At 37.0% G+C, this 22,850-nt stretch overlaps 1 protein-coding gene across 1 annotated transcript in view; it reads left to right on the top strand.

Annotated features, from left to right (window-relative positions):
- Positions 1-5: 5 nt before the first annotated feature.
- LOC121414973 (glutamate receptor 2-like) overlaps positions 6-22,850 on the top strand; it is a 29,801-nt gene continuing 6,956 nt past the window's right edge. Inside the window, exons 1-13 of the mRNA XM_041608020.1 lie at positions 6-541; positions 3,532-3,699; positions 8,144-8,398; positions 9,572-9,747; positions 10,416-10,469; positions 11,170-11,334; positions 11,819-12,019; positions 16,697-16,801; positions 17,341-17,457; positions 19,862-20,056; positions 20,526-20,741; positions 21,170-21,351; positions 21,860-22,058. Coding sequence (XP_041463954.1) covers positions 451-541; positions 3,532-3,699; positions 8,144-8,398; positions 9,572-9,747; positions 10,416-10,469; positions 11,170-11,334; positions 11,819-12,019; positions 16,697-16,801; positions 17,341-17,457; positions 19,862-20,056; positions 20,526-20,741; positions 21,170-21,351; positions 21,860-22,058 — 2,124 coding nt within the window. The 5' untranslated portion in view covers positions 6-450. The remainder of the gene's footprint in view (positions 542-3,531; positions 3,700-8,143; positions 8,399-9,571; positions 9,748-10,415; positions 10,470-11,169; positions 11,335-11,818; positions 12,020-16,696; positions 16,802-17,340; positions 17,458-19,861; positions 20,057-20,525; positions 20,742-21,169; positions 21,352-21,859; positions 22,059-22,850) is intronic.

Genomic DNA, 22,850 nt, shown 5'->3' on the forward strand with positions numbered 1-22,850 from the left:
TATGGTAGAATTCCGAGCAGCTGAGTACAATGTAGTTCGCGTTGCTCGGCATTCAGTTTGCTAGAATCTTGATCATATTCACGTCATTAACTCAGAAGGCCAAAATATAGAAGTAACGGTGTTGACTGAGAGTAAAGGGACATTGTTTCTCACCAATAGATTCACTTCAAGAACAATAAATTATGAATATGCATACTCTACAGATTACCTGAACGATTTGGAAACATTGGCAAACATAATTGACAACGTAACCATTCACTGGTGGCGTGCACCAATTCAACTTGAGACTACGGAGATTCGCATTGCATCTTTTCTGGAGAAGCCGTTTGACGCAGATTCCAAAGTTAACTTCCATTGCATGATCCAGATAATACAAATTGATTCATTTAATACTGCATTTTAGGAGCATTTCCAAAGGGATTGATTCTAGAAGAAGAAACATCGAAGAGTATGGCAAATCAAGCAAGAAAGCTTCATTTTATGATGTGTGTTCTATTGAGTCTAGTCTACGTAACATCTGCAGGTTACCAGATTACAATATGTAAGTATTCAAAGTATTTTATTTCGGGATTAATTTCATTACTTTCTTCATTCATGATCAAAATCAATAGTTCATGATTAACTGTTCGACGGAGTCCATCCAAACCACAGAAAGCTATTATAGCACTGAAAATAACATAAAAGCTGATTTAACAGTTTAAGCAGGACAGTTTTAGGCGTTACCGTTTTTTAAAATATAAACATTGATGAACATATATATATTTCGTGTCTAGTATGCACGAGGAATCCAAAATATATCTAATTTTTCAATTTATACTAACTTATGTTATGATCATCAAAAACAGCCTCTCCCGATTATATTTAGTGGCATAATCCGCTAAGAATTGAGGATCGAATTATATTTTAAGGCCATCGCACACCTTACGACTGGTTCACGATCCGATTTTGGAACTAATTGCATTTTGCTAATTTTCTGAAAAAGAGAATGAAAAGTACTTTTTTAAAATTTAGGATCAAATTAACTGAAAGGATAATAATATAACGATTTTCGATGATTGCAAGCATTTATTTTGGAGTATGGCCGAGTTTCAAATCGTAGCGAATCGTCCGAATGCTTTGATGTCATTACGACTAGATATTATTCGCTTTTATTCTAATAATGATGTAGCATAGTCACATATTTGAACATAAATTATGTATTCGTACGATGATTTAGAAAATTACACATTAAGATATTCCATATTAGCATCAAGGCCTACTACGTTTTATTTCCAAAATCGGGTCGCATAGCAATATAGCATATTTCAAAATCACACCAGGGATGTGTTTCCACCAAGGAGTCTGTGATGTCATCGAACCCATCATTGTGCATATCACTGTTAAAGCACAAAATTACAATTTTATGAAATCATTACACTAAGTTCTTTCTTTAAATCGTTCTTTTCTTTCTTTAGATCATAAATGTTTTCATGAATTATTTATATCTTAATGATTTCCAATATTTTATTTCCAATCAATAGGATATTGTTTGGCGAAAGGGCCAGGGAGAGAAAAACGACCACTATGAGTTTTTTTTTTAGTGGAGGGGAGAAGGAAAAAAAGAGTACAAGCCGTGGAAGCGCAAAGATAATTTTATGATAAAAGGGGAAAAATATACCACCAACTTCAGGATGTCTTGCCCACTCCTATATATGAAACATATTTAAAAAACAAATGGGGGAGAAAGAAAGGAAGGAAGAAAGACAGTGAGGAAAAGAAAGTATTAGCAGGGGAGAGAAAGATAAAGAGATGAGGTCTGGGAAAGAGGAGAACTCGAAGGGTCGGGAAATAATAAGTGATATAAGTAAGGGAGTGAAACGTAATATGATTTATAATATCCTACCATTCCACTCAATCTGTAGTTAAGTCACGTTGAGACAGTGGGAATAAACCCATGATTAGTTCATGAATAGTTAATGATCCCGCGGGAAATCATAAATCTTTGCCAATGCCTACCGAATATCAATTTACCAGAATGTAATTTGCAAACAATAATGATACACCGGATAGGAAGAGTAAGCTCGTAAGGAATTGTATTTAGAATGTTCGAAAATATACTCAATATGAGAGCAATCTTTATTGAACTCGCTCTCATGTAGACTTGTAATCTTCCATTTTATCATGATAAGAACTTCATTGGGAAAGTATTCGTTAAAGGGGGTGCTCACATATCTGTATAAGATCTGTTAAAGATTCAAAACAATACCTATCTATTTACCCGTTTATTGTATTTTTCATGATTGCCTATGATCATTCATATTAAAAGGGCAAATCAGGTGGTAGCAAAATTCGGTGATCAATTCAATTTGAAGAAGGTTGATTTATTTTCTATTCTCTATTCCCATTTCTTTCACAGTATTCCAGCATATTCAAAAAAAGGAGTTTTCAAAGCAGTTGTAAATGTGATTACGTAGGTAAAGTAATCACATGTCTTGGCATAACATTTTCTGTCTTTCCCAAATTAATAACCTAATCTGAAATCCGCTCTTTCGTTTGCATAAAGATCCATGATCTGCACTTTTCTGCTTTTATCATTCAAAGAAAATCAATCTTTCAATTTAACAGATGCCATTCCTTATTTGATATCCGATTTTCAATATTTCGAATTGTTATGCTAGTTTCATTTCACTTAAACCAGCTTATAATAATAATAATAATAATAATGATAATAATAATAATAATAAATTGGTACTTATATAGCGCATAATCAATTGAAATCGCTCTTTGCGCTTTACACAAATTGCTCTCCAATACTACAGTTACACTACAACAAAAATAAATATGTTTTTAAATTTATTCTAAAAGATTCAACAGAAGTACATGATCGAAGGTGAATTGATATACTACCTATTCCATAATTTGGGACTGCAAAATGTTCCTTGCTTTAATTCTTCAAAATATGTTAAGGTTGGAAGTTTGAGGCCTAATAACATGAATAAACAATGCTCCTGATTATAGATCTTAGCTGCACGATTGATAATTCTTCCGCATTTTACCAAACACAACATAAGCAATATCACTATATTTGAGAATCTATGTACATGTACATGAACGAGAACCTATTGAATGGAATACGAAGAATTATGATATATGCATCGATGTTAAAGGATTTTGATAAAAGAAAAATAACAATGATAACATATTGGTATTGTCTTTACCATTTGCCTCAATAATGACCACCAAAGCTTCAAATGTTGCATTTTTATGAATTTATTTACCTCACATTTCAAATAGCCACAAGTCTTTCATCCATTGCTTGATATTTTCAAACGACCATTATCCTGTTTCTGTTCCTTTTATCTCTATGTTTATATCTTCATTAGATTTCATATATTGGATTTACTTTGACATAGGAAAACGAACATGGAGCTTTAAATACAGTTCAATATTTTTCTTTGCATAAGCCCGACGCTTATGTTGGAGAAGCAATGTTTCCGGCTTAAATCAAGTGTCATGGAAAATGATTATTTTGTTTGTTTTTTATTGAAACAGTCGGGATATTTGATGAGGATGTGACGGAGCATGACCCGAAGAGTGTTGGCTTCAGAAGGGGTATGATCAAGTATAACGTTCAAAGTAATAGCACCGGAAGTCCTTTCCAACTGATGGGGTTTGAAGTTCGAATCCCAGTCAACAACAGTTTTATTCTCACCAATCTAAGTAAGTAAAAGTAAAACAAAGCTAAACACTACAGATGAAACTTATCCATGCATGGTAATTATTTGTTCAGTATGACCAGTCCTAGTAATACTACAGTTCTACATGAAATTGTGTTCAGTTTTGAATATGCCAAACAGTAAAACACTCTTCAACATTTTATACAACGTTGTATACTATGTACAGTTTTTTCATTATTTATAGTAGTTGATTAACGGTTTAAAGAACAATACTTAAAGATTCATTTGTAAATTAAGCTTCGTTATTTAAAATTGTTTAGTCTGTGAAAAAACTACTGTTAAGTTTATGATTTATAGTACGCAAATTAAGTAATATACAAAATTAAACAATGTTATCAATTCAGACTCAGAATTTACATCAGTCAGTAGAGGTGGCACCAGAGGGGGGGGGGGGGCAGAACAACTTTAATGTCGTAAATTGTACATAATCAATTGTTAAGCATTAATTCGTGATCAATACTTAGTTGATTTGATGCAAGAAAGAAACAAAGATGGATTTCCATTTTAAGTTTCTTTAAAAACAGGTTGGACCTGACGTGAATGTGTTCAGAAAAAAGGGTATAGGCCTTGTACATAATTATAATCAACCGGTCTGATACTTCTATACTAACGTCATCATAGTCACTGATATATTGGACATAATCATATTTATTACTGTAAGTAAAGACTATATTCAACAGCACATAATCGTCATCTTGCAATTTCTGAAACTTTGAAACTTTTGAGCTAAAATGACTGGGTTCATGTATAATAGGCCTAAAAAACGACACATTTTAAACACCTTTGAATTCATGAAATTGGTAGCAGAGGTAAATTCATTGGATAAAGTGACATAAAATGTTAGGCATACAGCGGAGTTTTGGCTCAAAATTTGTTCAAATGAAGTGAAATATGAAACATCGCAGGAACTCACAGGAACAGTTGTAATGGATATTTTTAAACCCATTACACTGTTAGCGTGAGAGAGGGGGAAAACTCGGGAATATGATTACTTAAAATTAAATAAAATCATGTTAGATCTCCCTCCTTCAAAATTAACTTGACCATTGTCTTATTTCCCATTTTAAAACAGTTTATATTGCACGGTACTTGAGTGCATTTCAACTCAAGAATGGAAATGCACATGTATATTTAAAACAATCAAGTACCTTCAAGATCGATTATAAGGGTCGACGTTATTGTAAATTCCTTTCTGGGTATACCACATGACACCCATTGATGGTGCAGTTAAAATTAGCATACAGTCATTAGAATTCATGTTTCCATACTGCGGGTATGATAAGTCGTTAACAGTATGTCTGTTCAAAATTCCATAAACGAAATAGTATTGATGAAAAATAAAAAAAATCTCTGTACAAGGAAGAAATGTTTAGATGGTATATACTTTGCTTACAGGCAAGAGAACTTTAGTCGTGTTTTCAAGGTTTGCAAAATTCTATCATTCAAAATGTATCTCACTACTAAAGCGTTACTAAAAGAATGTGAAATTATCCGACCCCTCACCATTATGCAGCCGACAATTTTAACAGTCAACAGTGTGAAAAGAAAAGGATGTGCATAGTTATTAACAGATCAGTGATTTGATGGTAATGTTAGTATCAATAGCATTTCTATTTGTAGTTTTGTTTTCCTTTAATAATAATCTAAGTATCTCTACATGATGTAATTGATCTTTTGATGAGAGCACAAAAATGTAATATCTGTAGTTAGGTTCCAAGAACGTGTTAAGGAAGCGCAATTTTAATTTTTGCATAATTTATTAGAGGCCGCAGAAACTGGGGGGGGGGGAGCTGGGTGGACTTAAGCCCCCACTCTTTTTCCCAAAACCGTGTTAAAAAACATAAAAATGACCATCTGATTGTGATTTTTTGCATGGACAGCCCACTCCCCCTACTTTTGGCTCCACTTTCAAAACCTTTCCCCTGCTCTTCAAAATGACGTTAAAAAAATGCAATAATATTCAATAGTTAATAGTTGACAACTTTATGAGAGAGTACTAAGAAAAAGGCAAACTATGTTTTAAAAAAAAGTGTTCATAAAACATGATCATGTATAGGACACAGCACCCCAACATGTATACCGGACGAGGGATCATGGTGGATAGGGTTATTATTCAGAGAGACAGAGTGATACACCGCAAATCTCAAGTGGTTTAGAACCGCTCGAAATGTCACACCATCAGTGCCGCGACACCATTCATTATTCAGACCGTGCCTCCGTGTGTCATGAAAGACTTGATGAGACAGATCAGTGGATAAAAAACAAAACAAACAGTTAAGTATAACGACACAGTCAGAAGGATAAAACTGACTCCAAACAGATCAAAGATAAAACGTTAATTTCAATGACATCTATCGATCGGTGTGGAGTAGGTTTTGTTGGTGTGACTATAGGAATAAAAAAGATTAAGAGGTATAATGTTCATGTTGTTATTATGGACAAATTAATTAATATATATCAGGTATATCTCTGCTGGATGGAACAATACACTGTCACACAAACAGTGTGATCACAGTGTGTTCACATAGTGGACTATGTGAAAATATTATACACACTGTTAAAATGCTCAAGTTCAAAAAAGTGTGTGACTGTTCACATCATGTTCATATGGAAACTTTGTGAATATATGATTCACATTGTTGAAATGTGTTCAGGTGATTTCACATATTGTGTTCCACACTGTGGCGCACACGTACTGTGGGAAACTTTACACGCTGTCGAAATATCAAAACCCGACTACACCAATATACGTGATGAATGTTATCATTACGATAACAAAAAAAAATCTCGATAATCATGCTAATGACTGTCTTGCTATTTTTTCATCGTTTTCTTTCAAAGTAGTTGGTGTCAACATAGGCAATTTTGCATTCCAGTTTTATCAACTATATCATCAATTTTCATCAATAATGAATCTCTTTTCATATATTATGTAGGCCTATTTATTGAAATAAACCACACAAAAACATCACAATCTTTAAAAAGGATTTACATGATGGAAAACATAAAATCAAGAAACATACTTGCTCGATAGCAACTATGGAAGTTATTCGATTCTCTAGAGCTTACATTTCAATATCTATCCTTTTATTTTAACTTAATGGTCAAATTTTTGCTCGCATGCTCTCATTTTTTTTTAAAGCTTTCGCGCCATCCACTTTGCCATTCTAAATTCCAGGTCATCACGCCATTGATAATGGTTGGGTATTTTGATAGGAAGAAGGGTCGAGACAAGCAGGTGGCATCATGATTATTTTCTATTCAACATATACAGTGCGTATCAAAAAAAAGTTTACACTTTGAAAAAATCCTGTAAAATTATACATTTGTAATATCCTGAAGATTTTTCCACTTTTTAACATTGGTACAGATCCATTTAAGCAAATGACGATATAAATATCGAAAAATATTTCCGCTTGAGTGAGCACCACTTACTTTTGAAAAGTTAGTGAAAAATGATTTGCGCAGAACTTTGAAATAGCTATGCGAATAAAACTAAACCATTATCATGAAGAACACGTAGAATTTAGCAAGTAAAATTGATTTGAAGATATCTTTGACCTCTTTTAACTTGTTTCCTTGCCCAATACACTTCGAAGAGTGCATTACGCCTCGCCCCACTCCCCCACACACCAAGGCCATCAAGACGATATTTGATTTACACTGAGCTGTTATTTACATAAAATGAATTAGGATTGATTTTCAATTTGTTAATGATTGTTAAGCTTGGGAAAAGTGTGGAGAAACAAGTATTAAATAAAAAATTAAATGTCAACCCACTTAAAATAATAAAAACTTAGTGAAAAAGTGCTGGAGATGTCTTGTGTTCAGATTCAATTATGTCCTCAGATCCAGCTGGCACAAAAAGGGTAAAAGTTGTGCTTACTAAGTGTTGAAATTTCAATTTGGGTGGCAAATTTGTTTTGAAATGCTTGAATGTATCTGTTTTATCTTAATTGACTAAAAGTGCAAGGGAAATGTAGGGAAAATGTATCGCAGGGTAAGTTTGATTTCGCCCTTTCCCCTTGACACTGCGTGAAAACGAGCATTTCTGCGCAAACATATTTCTGCGAGCTTTACAAAAATGGACAGTGCTCACTCAAGTGTAACATTCTGTCAAAACCTTTACTTTCATTGGATAGATAAACCAAACCCAAGATTATATGTGAAAAAATACTCACATAATGTATATTTTTTAATTCCCAGAGCTTTTTCAAAGTGTAAACTTTTTTTTATACGCACTGTAGATTTATACAACTCATACCATTTAGATTCCCTTCTCCTTTTGTCAATTTTGTACAAATTTGATTCTTTGTCCCTTTTTTAGAACTTGAATATCAGCCACCTCGCATGCCATGTCAACGGTTGAATTTTAGAAAATGAAATTGATATTGGCTCACATTATTCATAATTTTCATATTCTTTAGTCTGCGGTGCATTGAGTGATAATCGAATGCTAATAGCCGGTGATGCTGACGTGAATACTATCTACAACGCAGCCTATGCCAGCCGAGAGGTAAAGATCCCATACTTCATTACTAGTTTTGCCCCTCGGGACGTATACCCGGACTTCTCCGCTGAGTATCTACTAGCCATGCAGCCTCAAGTCTTACAGCCTTTAGTTGATTACATTGGATATTTTCATTGGTCCAGTTTGGCATATATTTACGAGGGTCAAACAGGTTAGTATAGGCTTAGGACAAAGTCATACCAACAGAACTGAACCCACAGCGTCACACGGTGCGTCATTGGAAATAACGCAGGTCGGTCTGGAGTCGGTATCGTTGGTATGACTATAGTGAATCAAGCATTTTCGAGTACTACTATAAAACGAATAAATACCTGCAACCATGACAAGACGGAGTCCAATAAAGAAACATGACGATTTGCTGTTCCCGATAGTGTTTTTGGGGTACTTCACAAGGAAAATCTTGTTAAAAGCCTTTCCTTACAAATCAGTATTTGTCGAAAATCGTTGATTCAAAACAGCAGTTTCATCCTGGGGAGCGTTTCATCAACACTTCTGTCTGACAAGTTGTCAGATCTGACAACTTTCTTTGATATTGATTGGCTAGGTATTTTTGTCACAGTGGAAACTGTCGGATAAAACAGGAATTGACGGATAAAACGTCTGACAAGTCATTTCATTACACGCTCCCTCTGGACTTTGGAAAACCGACATAATTTGTCATTTTTCGTCAGCTCAGAACCTTACGACGTTCGGTTGTCCCGGTTCACCAATATTCGACAAATACCTCTCAGCTGTGTGATTTGACGGGCATTTTCAATAGAATTTCTATGTTGTAGAATCCATCCCAGGCGAAAACTAGATCTTTGTCCTAAACCTCTAAACCTCTTTGTCCTAAATTGGGCAAGACATTCTCCGTAAGGTGCCTAAAGGAACCAAGGAATACAGGTCATACTGTTTCCAAGGGAAAGGGGAATTAAACCTCTTAGTAGCCCTGCATAATTTGTAGCAACCACTAAATCTTGTTTGACAATGCAGTGTGTATGAAAGAAAATGGCATACTTATGTCTTAACAAAGTCAATAGCATATTTTGTGCTACTTGATTCTCAGATAAATAACCCTATGGCATAAATCCCAAGAACGACACATGATGTTAAAGACAAAGTAGAGGCTAGCCTCTTAACATCTTAGTTTCCCTTGATAAGTTAATATTACTGGCATATATTACTCAAAGATGTAAGATATAAGTCGAGTATATGAAACCTCGACAAACCTATTCCTCAGACACATTAACGACACTGACTCTGAATAACCTCATATCGGCCTGGAATTGGTTTAGCCGATGAAATTGCATCTTTGAGTTCATGATTTCCTCTTCCAATCTAGGGTTTCTCCGGCTTCATAACTTCTTAGATTTGATTCGACCTCTGGGTATCGAAGTGACCCATCGACGTATCAACATTGATTCGGTAAACGAGACCCTGAACGAACTCAAGGATACCGGTAAACATAGGATCATCTGTGATGCCAATCTACCATTGACCGATACTGTTCTTCGAAATGTAACTATTAGTTTTGGTTGTTGCTTCACATCACTGATTGATGGTAATCAGTGAAACCGATTCCATACTGACAAGATGCAAAACATCGACCAGCATATGGAGTCGGTTTCACTGTAGTGACTGTAAAATGATAACGACAAAGTGCAGAAACACAGACAATACGCGTACAGTGAGAAATAGTGATTTAGAATATAGACAAGACTCGCGATATGAATTTTACATAGCAAGTTGGATATGGTACAACAGGGATTAGGTTTAATTTCGGACAGAATACCGTAGCCTGTGTAGAAAATATTATTTAATTTTGGGAATATGCGGAGAATCGCAATGGTCGATAATATTCGAACTTTAAACTGACATTGCATTTCAAAGCAGCATTCTCAGGACCCCTCCATGTGGTACATGTATTTTAAAAATCTTGAAATGGTTACCAAAATTATGTTTGAAAAATTGCAAATTGATCTGATTATTATCTATTGGTTTGAGATATTGCCTGACTTTGGGATGTAAACCCCCCCCCCAGTAGTGATGCTAAGGTGTTCATTAAAACGGATATGTATGTCCCTGTGACTAATGTAATGTTGTAGGAATCTATAGAAGTAATCGTTGTGTTGAAATGATTGCAATTGTGACTCGGTTTGCATCGTTTTCTTATTTATATTCAACAGTCCATAGATCTCGAAATGACAACTGCATCTTATCACATGGTTTATCTGAATTTGGTAAGATATCATTTATTTTTATGTGTTGTTCCAATACGATAAATTCAAAGCAAGGCTAAAAAGTACTTCACCAGAATGAGGAAAACGAGAGGACACATACTATAAGGAAAATTCTTTTGGACGAAAGACGTACGTAATTTTATTCCTTATAGTACCAAATACTAACAATAATTATTAGTTATGATTTTTATTCACTCTGCTATATGAAATGATGATGATAATGATAATCAGATTTCTAAACGCTTTAGACATCAGTTGAAAAGCGCTATTTACATTCAAATTTTGAACAATTGACATGTTGAATTATGATTGGGAATATTGGAAAATATCTTGATATACATGCATGTCACATGCGACTTCAGAACAACTTATGACAGCCATAACTATAGGGGCTTCCAAAAAGAACAAAACCCTCCCATCGGTTATGCAATAACAAGGTGTCTTGCTATTTCAGTTAATGCATTATATTTTGATAGGGAGGCTTACCAGAAGGCTCCTGTTCATTATCATTAAAAAATCCTTGTAATCAAACTGGAAGCGCACTGAATTGTCAAAACAACGATGAATGCAGAGTATGCATTATTATCTAGAAAATATTTTGAACAAACATGCTTTCTAGATTACGACGTTGCTGGCAATCTGTAGTCTTGGTTGATCGGATCTATCGCAACCGTTAAGACGGGCCTTGTTTTTTTTACAGGATTTCGACACGATAGATACAAGTAACATGTCTTTTGGAGGAATGAACCTGACTGGATTCTCATTGATCACCAACAAGAGTAGTGAAGCATATCATGAGCTATTCGGTGATTGGTCAGACAAGTTTAGATACTCTCATCCAACGCTTGCAAATACAGAAGTAGGGGTAAGCAAATAGCAAGGATGGGTAAGGAAGAGAAGGCGTCAACAGTCATGACAGTCATGGTCAAGCTGCTTTTCTTTTACGCCAAATTATTTTCAACTGTAAAAATACTGAAAATATATGGAAACACGCACGAACAAAATAAATCATATCAAAGATTTTCAATCATTGATTAAATGACAGGACATGAAAATGTGAGCAAATTATCGGAACTTCAATACTGAAATGTTGAATTTTTTGTAAGAATCTCATTTTCTGTGATCGACTCTGATGCACACTTTATGAGATGTGCATGATGCTTAATTTGATTAACTTGCTCGATGTCCTATTTCTAGCACAATCCATTTAATTATACATCATCATTTAAGTGTTAAAAGGGGGCAGGCGAAAGGTAAAAATAGTTTAATGCACTTTAACGAGTTATCGATTACTTTTTTACTTACCAATTTTATGCATCACTTATTTTTCATTTCTTTTGATATAACAGTACGAGGCGATCCTTGCCCATGATCTGTGTCGAGTAGCCGTAGCTGCAGCTCGTTCAATACATGAAAGTGGTAGACAATTACCGCTACCAAAGGTCAATACCTTTCACACTTGTTTTAAGCATGTCAGGGATGGCACAGATATCATGACAGAGACAGTATCCTCAACGGTGGGACCGGAACTACTTGATGCTATAAAAAGGGTATGAACTAAAATCTTTGAACCGAAAGATAATTATTATATGGGTGAATCGGAAGCTCAGTGGTAAGGGGATGATTGTAGTTCAGCACTAAAAAGGAGCATGCCTGAGGATGGACGAGGAGAATTAAGAGATGGAGTTACAACGAAATGTAGAAATGGTAGATTAATTCATGTAGCTCATACATGCACAGGTGCACTGTAGCCTTTGGTGGCAACCTATGCTGCCAGTTTCAAGGGAGAAATAAAAAGCGAATTGTGTAGAAAATACATAATTTGAGAATGAATTGTTATTTCCAATTTTATTTGATCACAAAACAACGATATTAAACACATGACGAAACATATCTTAAAGCCTTATTTTCTCCAGAAATTGGGCGAAATATTATATGATAAAACCCTGCAGAATTTGACAATTTTCAATCAAAGTTTTACAGATTTTCACATCATTACCAAAACTGATTTTTGATTTGTAGGAATGTATCTATATGTGGTGTGTCACAGTAGCCGTCACATGCGCCCAGTCGAGTGATTTGTATATTATATTTCAAGAATAATTAATGCCATTTATTTTTGATTTCTCCGGTAAAAGTTAGCAGTGTTGCTGCTCATAATATGTGCCAGGGACAGCGCGAAGTGATTATCTTTTTTACAATAGCATATTCCCCTTTGTCACTGGTCAGTAAGTCCGTTAAAAGGCAGGAATCTTTGTCTGAAATTGGGCAGCAAAAATCAAATAGAGCCTGACATACTCTATCCTCGTGGCGTCTAAGTGGCTTTAAAGGAACTGTGTTGGATGGTTCTCCATCTCTTAAAGCTCCTTAGGACTGCCTATTAAAAGATAATTGAAATTGTTTTCCATCTATTCAGCTTGTTGACGTGTTCAGTCAGAGCCGGGTGGAAGAGCGCTTAAAAACTTTCTGTTGCAAGCAGTCCCTTTATTCCTATAAAAAAAAAATATATGTGAAACCGCTTTACGCGATAAGTGGTCATTTTATCTATCTAAGGATGATGTAAACTTTTTTTTTGGGGGGGGGGTCGACTACTGAGTGGATATCCCAGGAGATGCTTAGGTAACTTTGGTCGCTGTCACGTGACTATGTCTCTTAGTTATCAGATTCCGGCAAACCTTCTTTCGAAATATTCAGGATCGGCTCATTGCGATAATATTATTTTATCCATCCAAGCGTGATATTAACTTTTTTTTTGATCGACTACTGAGTGGATATTCGTTTTTATAAATTCATATGATTACAATACCCCTTTTCCACTAGGGCCATGACAGCGTCAGGACAAGGCGCGGAATGTAATAATTGCAATCCGCGACCCTTCCGCAACCTGTCCGGACATTCCTGGGAGTGTCCGCACGCTGTCCTAAAGCCTTCCTGGTGTTCGGGAAATCAAAATTTGTCCGCATCCAAATTTTGGTCTCGATCAAAATTTCGACGCGGATATTGAATTCCTGACACCTTCGGGACCTTGTCCTAACGATGTCCTGATGATGTCCCGCCCTTCCTAAACCCTTCCGCGTCTTCCGGAAACCATCCGCGATCAGGTCAGCTTCAAGTAGCGAAGAAAAAGCCATGCGGAATGTTTCAAGGCGGTTTTCCACTAGGGCGCGGACAAGACCATGAAGGGTTGCGGAAGCTACTTTTGTCATTTCGGCATGCTGTCCGCAACCAAATTCCGTAAAAGATTATGCAAATGATCTTGTCCTAGGACACAACCAGGACTGTCTGTGTATTGTCGTAGGTCACTCCTTGGACTCTCCTAGGACAAGATTATCTAAATAAATTTGTCGGCGTTCGGTGCGGACAGCATGCAGATCGTATTAGGACATAACCGGAGACATTTAGGACAACGTCACGAGTGTTAAAATTCAAGGACTAGGACAATCGGACAACTTGCGAATACTCCATGAAAATTATCATCCATATATTTTTTTTATGAATTTAGGGGTGTTATTTTGGTCTTCTTCGACTACAAAGACTATATAGGATTTTCTTTTATTTCAAATCAAATTGCATACATTGGTGGACATCCCAGGGGGACAGGGGCGACGCGTCCCCTCACTTTTTGGAAGGGGCGCGGGCATTTGATATCAAATGCCCCCCTCCCCAATATTTGGAACGAGAAAAAAATTAAAAAATGGACAGAGAGGGAAAAGAACCAGAAGGGAAAAGAGAAGAGAAAACGAAGAGGAAAAACAAGAGGAGAAAGACGAGTGAATTATATAAGATGGGGGGGGGGGGATTTCATGTCACTACGTTAAATTTTCGCTCACGCTTTGTGCCCGCATTGCCTAATCTATGAGATGTATAACTTGCTCAATAGACTTATATTGAGCTTAACAGATCTATAAAATCTATTTGTAAATCAAACAAATTTAAAACTCAGTGTCCGAGAAATATTTTGTATATTTACTTCAAACTTGATATTTTGAGCTCAATATAAGTATATTGAGCAAGCTATGTATCCAATAGAGTAGGCAATGCGAGCACAAAGTGAGCGAAAATTTAACATAGTGACATGAAATCCCCCACTTCATCTTATTTTATTCACTCGTCTTTCTTTTTCCTCTCTTTCCATTTTTTAATGTTTGCTCGTTCCCAAAAATGGGGGGGGGGGCATTTGATATCAAATGCCCCATATTTTAAAAGCGTGAGGGGACGCGTCCCCCTGTCCCCCTGGGATTTCCACTAATGTATGCAATTTGATTTGAAATAAAAGAAAATCCTATATAGTCTTTGCAGTCGAAAAATGTTTAAAAATAGCGTAATTTCATGCCGAATTTCTTTATTCTCGACTGCTCCTAATTCGGATTTAATAACAAGATCAAGGTTTCTTTTTAAAAACGCACCCCAAACCCCAAATAACACCCCTAAATTCATGACAAATATATGAACAATAATTTTCTTGGAGTATTCGCAAGTTGTCCAAAAATTATCATGATTGTCCTAGTTCTTGAATTTACCACTCGTGACGTTGTCCAAAATGTCTCTGGTTTTGTCCTAATACGATCTGCATTCTGTCCGCGCCGAGCGCCGACAAATTTATTTAGATAATCTTGTCCCAGGACAGTCCCAGGAATGTCCTACGACAATACGCAAACAGTCCTTGTCGTGTCCTAGTTCTGAGAAAAGCGATATTTATAAACTTGTTATTTATTATAATTATTTCCTATTAATGACATCTCATTTATGATCAAACAAAGTGCTTAAAATGCAATAGGAATATAAACTTGAATTAAAATTTGAAATCTATACCTGTATTATTAGTTTTGTTATGATATTTGTCCTATTCGTAAAGTCAAGCGCTGCCTATACGTTCCCTTTTTTCAGTCGAGTACAGTAAAATAATCTAGTTCACAAAAGTTGCATGAAACATCTTTTTATGTTTAGTACAGAACAAAATAATCTGCTCGCATCATTGCCAGGTGAGCTTAACTATTGCAAGAGATATTTGAAAAGTCCACTTTTCGGATCAGTAGAAAATTCTTGAAATATTCCTCCTTCAAGTCTGTAACCCCCCCCCTAAAAAAAAATCAACTCGTGCTTTGCGCTCGCGTAATATGTTTAAAACACTGCTTGAAATATTAAGTTCTCAGGTTTGTTTAGTGATATACTAATTAGGCCCCTTGACCCCGTACTTCGTTACATTTTGTAATTTTATTGTCTTGTATTTTCCCGTTACCTCACTGACCTCAAATGGCTTTTGCTAATAGTGTACTCGTTCCATGCATATTAGCATTGGATCCACACATTCCTGAATCACTCCGCTTGCCATCCTATTCCAGTCCGCATGTTCCTGAAACAGTCCGACTGCCTTCTTATTCCTGTCCGCACGTTCCTGAAACTGTCCGCTTGCCTTCTTATTCCAATCCGCACGTTCGTGAAACATTCCGCATGGTTTCTTCTTTCCTTCTTGAAGCTGACCTGATTGCGGTTTGTTTCCGGAAGACGCGGAAGGGTTTAGGAAGGGCAGGACATCATCAGGACATCGTCAGGACAGGATCCCGAAGGTGTCAGGAATTCAATATCCGCGTCGAAATTTTGGTCGAGACCAAAATTTGGATGCGGACAAATTTTGATTTCCCGAACATCAGGAAGGGTTTAGGACAGCGTGCGGACACTCCCAGGAATGTCCGGACAGGTTGCGGAATGGTCGCGGATTGCAATTATTACATTCCGCACCTTGTCCTGATGCTGTCCTGGCCCTAGTGGAAAAGGGGTATTAAAAGGCCAAACAATTCTTGCAATTATTTCAGTCTTTAGATTTTCTAGGATTTTGATAGAAATTTTTCATGAATGACCTGTCTCATGTGATCTGAAACTCAAGCAGGATGTCCAGTTGCACTTGATTATCCGTATGTCCATGTTTCAAAAACTAGGTCTACATTTAAAAATCTTAACCTCAGGTTCAGATTTCCATGTTGACGACGCCGTCAGCAAAATGGCGACTTGGTCTCGCTTCTGTTATGGAGGTGAGAATAAAAGCGACTGAATATATAATTCAGTACCAAGGTAAATAATGTTACTCTTTTGTACACTGGGTTTATATTCAGGAGAACATAATTCATTTCGTAAATTCATTTCGTACTGGATGGACAGGGACAACAGGTCTATTCCTAAACTCTGATCATTGCAAATTCAAATTGTTTTGGTGTTGTTGTTTTTTCCAGACTGCAACAGATCAATTAAGTGGACGGGTACAATTCGATGAAAATGGATCGAGGACCAACTATTCTCTTCAGATACTTGGTCTTCATAATGGCGTCCTGGAACAAGTAAGAATGTGGATACACAAATCCGTTAATGCGATACAATCACCAATGAAAGCGACTTCAATCCGAGTTATGATAATATCATTGGATATAATGTAATACTTTTAGAATGTCTAGAATCGGTTTGGCCGGTGAAACTGTGGCAACATTAATTCACTTTTACATGATTTGCACTTCACATCTCTGTTTATAAAAATGGAGTGGAATCCCCCCCCCCCCTCGATACGTTTTCTGCAGTGGTTTGGGAAGTTCAATCTGTCAAACACGGAAAAAGGCCGGTAACGTTAGAGGTCAACCGGAACACAGAGGATTACACCATTCATTTTACCCTAGTGTTAAATTTACAGTATTAGTTCAACATAAACAGGCCAAAGGTGTTATTTGTATATGGTTCTAACTGTATCTCATTTTGTATGTCCAATCTTTAATTCTAAGGTGTAATAATGGTGACACCTTAGGGAGGTGTCCTTTAGAGACACGTTTTAACACCCCGTTTTAACAGTGTTAATCTTTGCATCCCTCGCTCCGTCGTTTTACTCCAGGTTGGCACATGGAATCAGAAAAACGACCCTTCAATATCCTTCTTTGATAGTGACACCCACGGCCGAAAAGGAAGTCATGATTACGAGAACCGAACTTTCACTATTACATCAGTTTTGGTAAGTGGACAGATTAAAGAGGTAGTTCTACCAGGGGCAATAATAGTTTTCTCGGAGTGAAATTGCATTAGGGCCGTGTGTTGATAAATGTCGCACTTATATTTTCAATGTTTTTATTTATTATTTATTGAGCGATGGAGAGTTACTTAGTGGCTTTGTCTCCGGACCTTGAAACATAGGGTCGTGGGGTCGAATCCAAGCTATGGCATAATTTCCCTATGCAAGAAATTAGTTAACCTTCAATTTATTAAATGAGTAAGAAAAAAAAGATGCATCATGACTGGAGAGCTAGCAAAGGGTGAGTGGTTCCAGATGGCTTAGCCAAAACCACTGTTGCGGGCAGGACATTCCATAAGCAGATGCCCGGGGGGGGGGGGGCACTCGACCAAAAAAGTGGTGGGGGTGTGCCGCCGGCGAGAAAAAAAACGGGGGCCTTGGAGTGGGCTTATTGTAAAAAGGAGGGTCCTCGGAACGGGCTTCGGAACGACAAATGTTTGTGAAAACGGGGGTCCTTGGAACGGATCGCCAGCGTGTGAGTGCGTATGCATCCCTATGGAACGGTCATGTGTGCATGATGCAGGAAGCGCGGCCTCCGCCGGGGGAGCTCTGCGGCCGCTTTTCACCAAAATTTCGGCTCATTCAATGCGATCGGAGCGGCGTAACGAAAAATATGCGAAGCTTTGGAGCGGATTTCTCTCTTTTTTTTTCTCGATAAGAAGAAAATGCTATGCGTTCCCTGAAGGAAATGCCAGTAAGACCAGTAAATTTTTTTTACTGGTTTCCAGTATATTTTTACTGGGCCAGTTGATTTTTAACTGGACCAGTAAAAATCAACTGGAGACCAGTTCCAACAATTGCATTCCAGTTGAAGCAATTAGTAATACCAGTTAAATTGTTTTTCATTAAACTGGTGTTACTGGTCGAATAAATGGTTTCCAGTAGATTTTTACTGGTTTCCAGTATATGTTTACTGGACCAGTTGATTTTTAACTGGACCAGTAAAAATGAACTGGAGACTAGTTCAAACAATTGCATTCTGATAACTGGTCCAATAGATAATGACTTTATTTCAAGTAGATCATTTAACAAATTATGAAAAATGAATCTTGCAATTCAGAGAAAGTTATTATCGTTTTCATTTATCATTGTTATCATCATTGCTCTTATAATTATCACAATTATTATTATGATTATTATGATCATTGTTGTAATCATTCTTATTAATGTTATTATTTTTATTGTAATTATTATTAATATCATAATTATCAAGTATTGATATTATCATTAAAATAATTATTTCCTCTAAAAAATGTATGATGAAGATCAAAGCAAGATATATTCCTCTGATATAGTCAACTGGTCTAAAGTAATTCAATGTTTGAAATTAAACTGGTCAAGACCAGTAATACCAGTGATTCTGACGATGCTGATCACGTGGTTTACCTCATTTACATATTTCCTGGGTTTTTTTTTAGAAAAATCAGGATTTATAATGGAATATCCTTGCAATAGCACTCATTGTTGTTTAAAAGCCTTCAAAAAAAGTGTGTGAACTTATTCACAATGAAAATGTTTAATTTCATACATCACATTCAAAATAACAGCAGAAAGATTAATTTACTAACCATCTTTTCCATCACATTTCACTGTCCATGGTATATAACAAACCAAATGCAGGTAATAAACTGATCAACTGGGCGTTGTGGCGTGCGCCTGTAATCCAAGCTGTGGGGAAGTTACAAATTGATGCAGAGGTTCGAGGTTCGAGCCCTGGTCACGTCTTTCGGATGGTGACGTTAAAGGTCGGTCCCAGACGTAAATAATCATATCTGACTGATACACGTCTGACAAAATCAAATACACACACACAATAAACTGATCCAGTAAGACCAGTACGAGGACCACTTCGACCAGTTTGAAGACCAGTGAGACCAGTACGAAGTGAGACCAGTAACAACCATCAAAACAACGAGGCAAAAATGCAGCTATGCCTTGGAACGGAAATTTGCCCACTATACCCACTATGCATTATATACTGAGTGCCCCCCCCCCCCCGGGGAGCAGATGGTACTTGACTATCGTCTTTCAGTCACAGGGATCTGATTTCGAATCCCAGTCAAGGCGCATTTTACTTCAGCAAGAAGTATACCCACATTGCTGGTGCTGCACTCAACCCTGGTGAGATACCCGGCGGGATTAATTCTTTGAATACACCAATCACCTTCACCAAGCACCTTCAGCAGCTGGAGCTATATAGCTGGGGTGACATATAGTGCGCCAATGAATAGGGAGCTAGATAATTAGCACCTCATAAATACTATATATTGTCATTATCATTTAGTTTGACAAGCAATTAATGTACATTTTTGTTATTCTCTCGATGTAAATTCATATATCACCCTAGGATGATCCTTTCTTGATGAACGTGACCCTACCGGACGGAACGAGTCGCTATGAGGGATTCTGCGTTGATCTTCTTAAGAAGATTGTTGAGATCTACCCATTCAAGTATCGCATACAGCTAGTTAAGGATGGAAACTATGGAACACAGCAGAAGAATGGAAAATGGGACGGAATGATCGGGGAGCTCATGTATGGAGTAAGTAATGGACACCATTCCACTACCCCCTGTCTCCCCCCCCCCCCTCCTTTTTACGTTGGTATGTGTTGTGGAATCTCGGGGAGAGGAGTGTTTCGTCAACACTTTTCATCTGAAAATAAGAACCAAATCTGATAATTTCCTTGATTTCGATTGGCTGAGAAGCACATATGACTGACTGTCACTGTCGAGTGAATGATTAAAGACATGGCGAGTTATTTTGCATGAAATGCTCTCCTGTCCTGATCACATTTACTTACTCTGTCCTTTTAATAACAGCTCTTTGCCAAAGATCTATTGTTATTTGTCGATATTATGAGTGTAGATTACTTATTGTATAAATTTCAGAAAAAGATTGCAAGCGAACGTTCATAATTCACAAATGAGATATAATTATGTTTTCCGCCCCTAAATGAATAAATTGAATAATTATTGAAATTATAACATACTGAATATTCTCCTTTTATAGAGTGCTGATATATCGGTTGCTCCTCTAACAATCAACACCGACCGTGAGCGTGTTGTCGCTTTCACTAAACCGTATATGAGTTTCGGCATTAGCATCATGATCAAGAAAATGAAATCACCTCGTCCATCGGGTTTCTCCTTCTTTCAGCCGTTTACCAATGAGATATGGATTTGCCTTGCCTTAGCTACATGTGGTGTCAGTATGATCATGTTCCAGGTAATCATTGAAATAATGTGGTTTCAGTAAATCAGACACTTTCCTTCTTATCACCCTGCCTACTGAATTATACTCAAAGCCTATTTTAAGTTTTGGTATATGCCCCTCAACTGAATGCCGCAATAAGAGCCAAACAAAGAATTTTTTAAAGCTGAATAGTTGTAGGCATCCATCAATATGAGCACTGTGTAAATGTTGTTGCCATTTTCTTCTGCAAATCGATAAAAAATCAATTTTTAATCCGTATCTTACAATCTAATGCAAATTATTTCCTTTACAGGCTAAAAGAAAACTTTTCACCTTGTTGGTGTTAAAATATCCATGTAAATGATCTCTTCGAAAAGTCAAATTCACTCAAGTCATTTGGCTAATTACTTTATGACGCTTCCTTTCTGTAGGTTTATTATATCGATTCTTGTGTCACATAGATATGTCGCTTTAGCTCATCAGAATGGCGTATCGAAACAGATAATTCTGATGATGTCTCTAACGGCAACAGAGTAGCAGGTGCCGGTAAGGGAGTGAAGTGGACGAACGACTTCTACATCTTGAATAGTCTCTGGTTTGCTTTGGGCGCCCTCATGCAACAAGGGAGTGATATTCTACCAAGGTAACTATCATCATCATTTTACGTTTTATTTTCGGAGCTCCTTATCATATAATGCAATGCCTGAGAATCTATTTTCATCCCTAATAATAATGATAACTTGATTTATTAAGCGCCTTTTGCCTGAGGATACAAAGCGCTGATATTATTACCCTGGCTTTAGCCGTGCTACGCCCTGAAACATTCAAGGCATTCATTCACCCATTCACCTCACCTAGGTTGAGTGTAAAGCACCTTGTTGGTAGATTTCTTGCTGAAGGAAAAAAAAAACGCCATGGCTTGGAATCGAACCACGTCCCTCAGATTGATAGACGAGAATCATAACCACTAGACCACTACGCCCTTCATCCTTCCCTTCCTCAGACCAGAAGAGAAAGTACCCTATACTTGCTTCATCAGGGGACCTTGCTCTGCAAAGTGAACCTCCCTAACCGCCGCTATGCAATCATCAAGTCTGGCAATGACAATAACGTTATTTGCACAATTTTGTTGCCTCCTCTGAATATTGTAGGTCTATCTCTGGACGCATTATGGGAGGAGTATGGTGGTTCTTTACTCTAATCATCATCTCATCATACACAGCTAACCTAGCAGCCTTTCTTACAACTCAGAGCATGCAGTCACCTATCAAGTCTGCTGAAGATCTGGCTGCTCAGACCAAGATCCAGTATGGTGTCCACAAGGGTGGTTCCACTGTCGAGTTCTTTAGGGTAGGTATAGTCCAGAAAGGTAACGAGACGACGACGAGGTCTGTCTCCAGGTTACCATTATGTTAGAGTCACACATACGGAACCGACTCTATTGACCGAATAAAGTTGATCTAATTGCCAATCAGATGGTTTGAAGTAGGTGTTCTTGGTGTGGATGTAACATATTAAGCGGGGTCATCTTCGTCTTTGTCCGAAATGTCAATTCGATTAACTTTAAATAGCGGTTAGTGATTCGGACTCCTAGCTTAGACTCGAAGTAAAACATTTAGCTTAATGGGATAAGATGCTTTAATATAGTTTGATGGGACTGACAGGGGGATAGACCGAAGAACTTAAGAGTTTTGAAAGTTTGATTTTGGACTAACCATAGTATACCGCCACCTACGTGTAGTGTCAATTTTACTATGCATAATGATATAGAGTGAAACGAGGATTTATGATTGTCCAAATGTGCATGTGTGACGGTTGTCAGCTGCACTTAGTATCCATTGATATTCTCAACACTCATCATAGCAACGCCAGTCATTCATCATCCATAAATTGCCTCCTGTAAATATTACTACCCACAAAAACTAGATAATATTATTAAACAGTCAGCTGTAATATCTTTACTTGTTGAGACAGTGTAACAACTCAATAGTTTCCCCCACATCTACAATCAGCCATTAAAAAAAACATGATGAAGTGTGTGCATTGGGATCCAAAATGAACCACCAAGCACCTAAGTGACCAGTAAATAATCATTACTTATAGTTTGAAATACAAAATTATGTTTGTCGTAATTACCTTTCC

The sequence above is a fragment of the Lytechinus variegatus genome, chromosome 1 (genome assembly GCF_018143015.1).
Source record: "Lytechinus variegatus isolate NC3 chromosome 1, Lvar_3.0, whole genome shotgun sequence".
NCBI classification, from domain to species: domain Eukaryota; kingdom Metazoa; phylum Echinodermata; class Echinoidea; order Temnopleuroida; family Toxopneustidae; genus Lytechinus; species Lytechinus variegatus.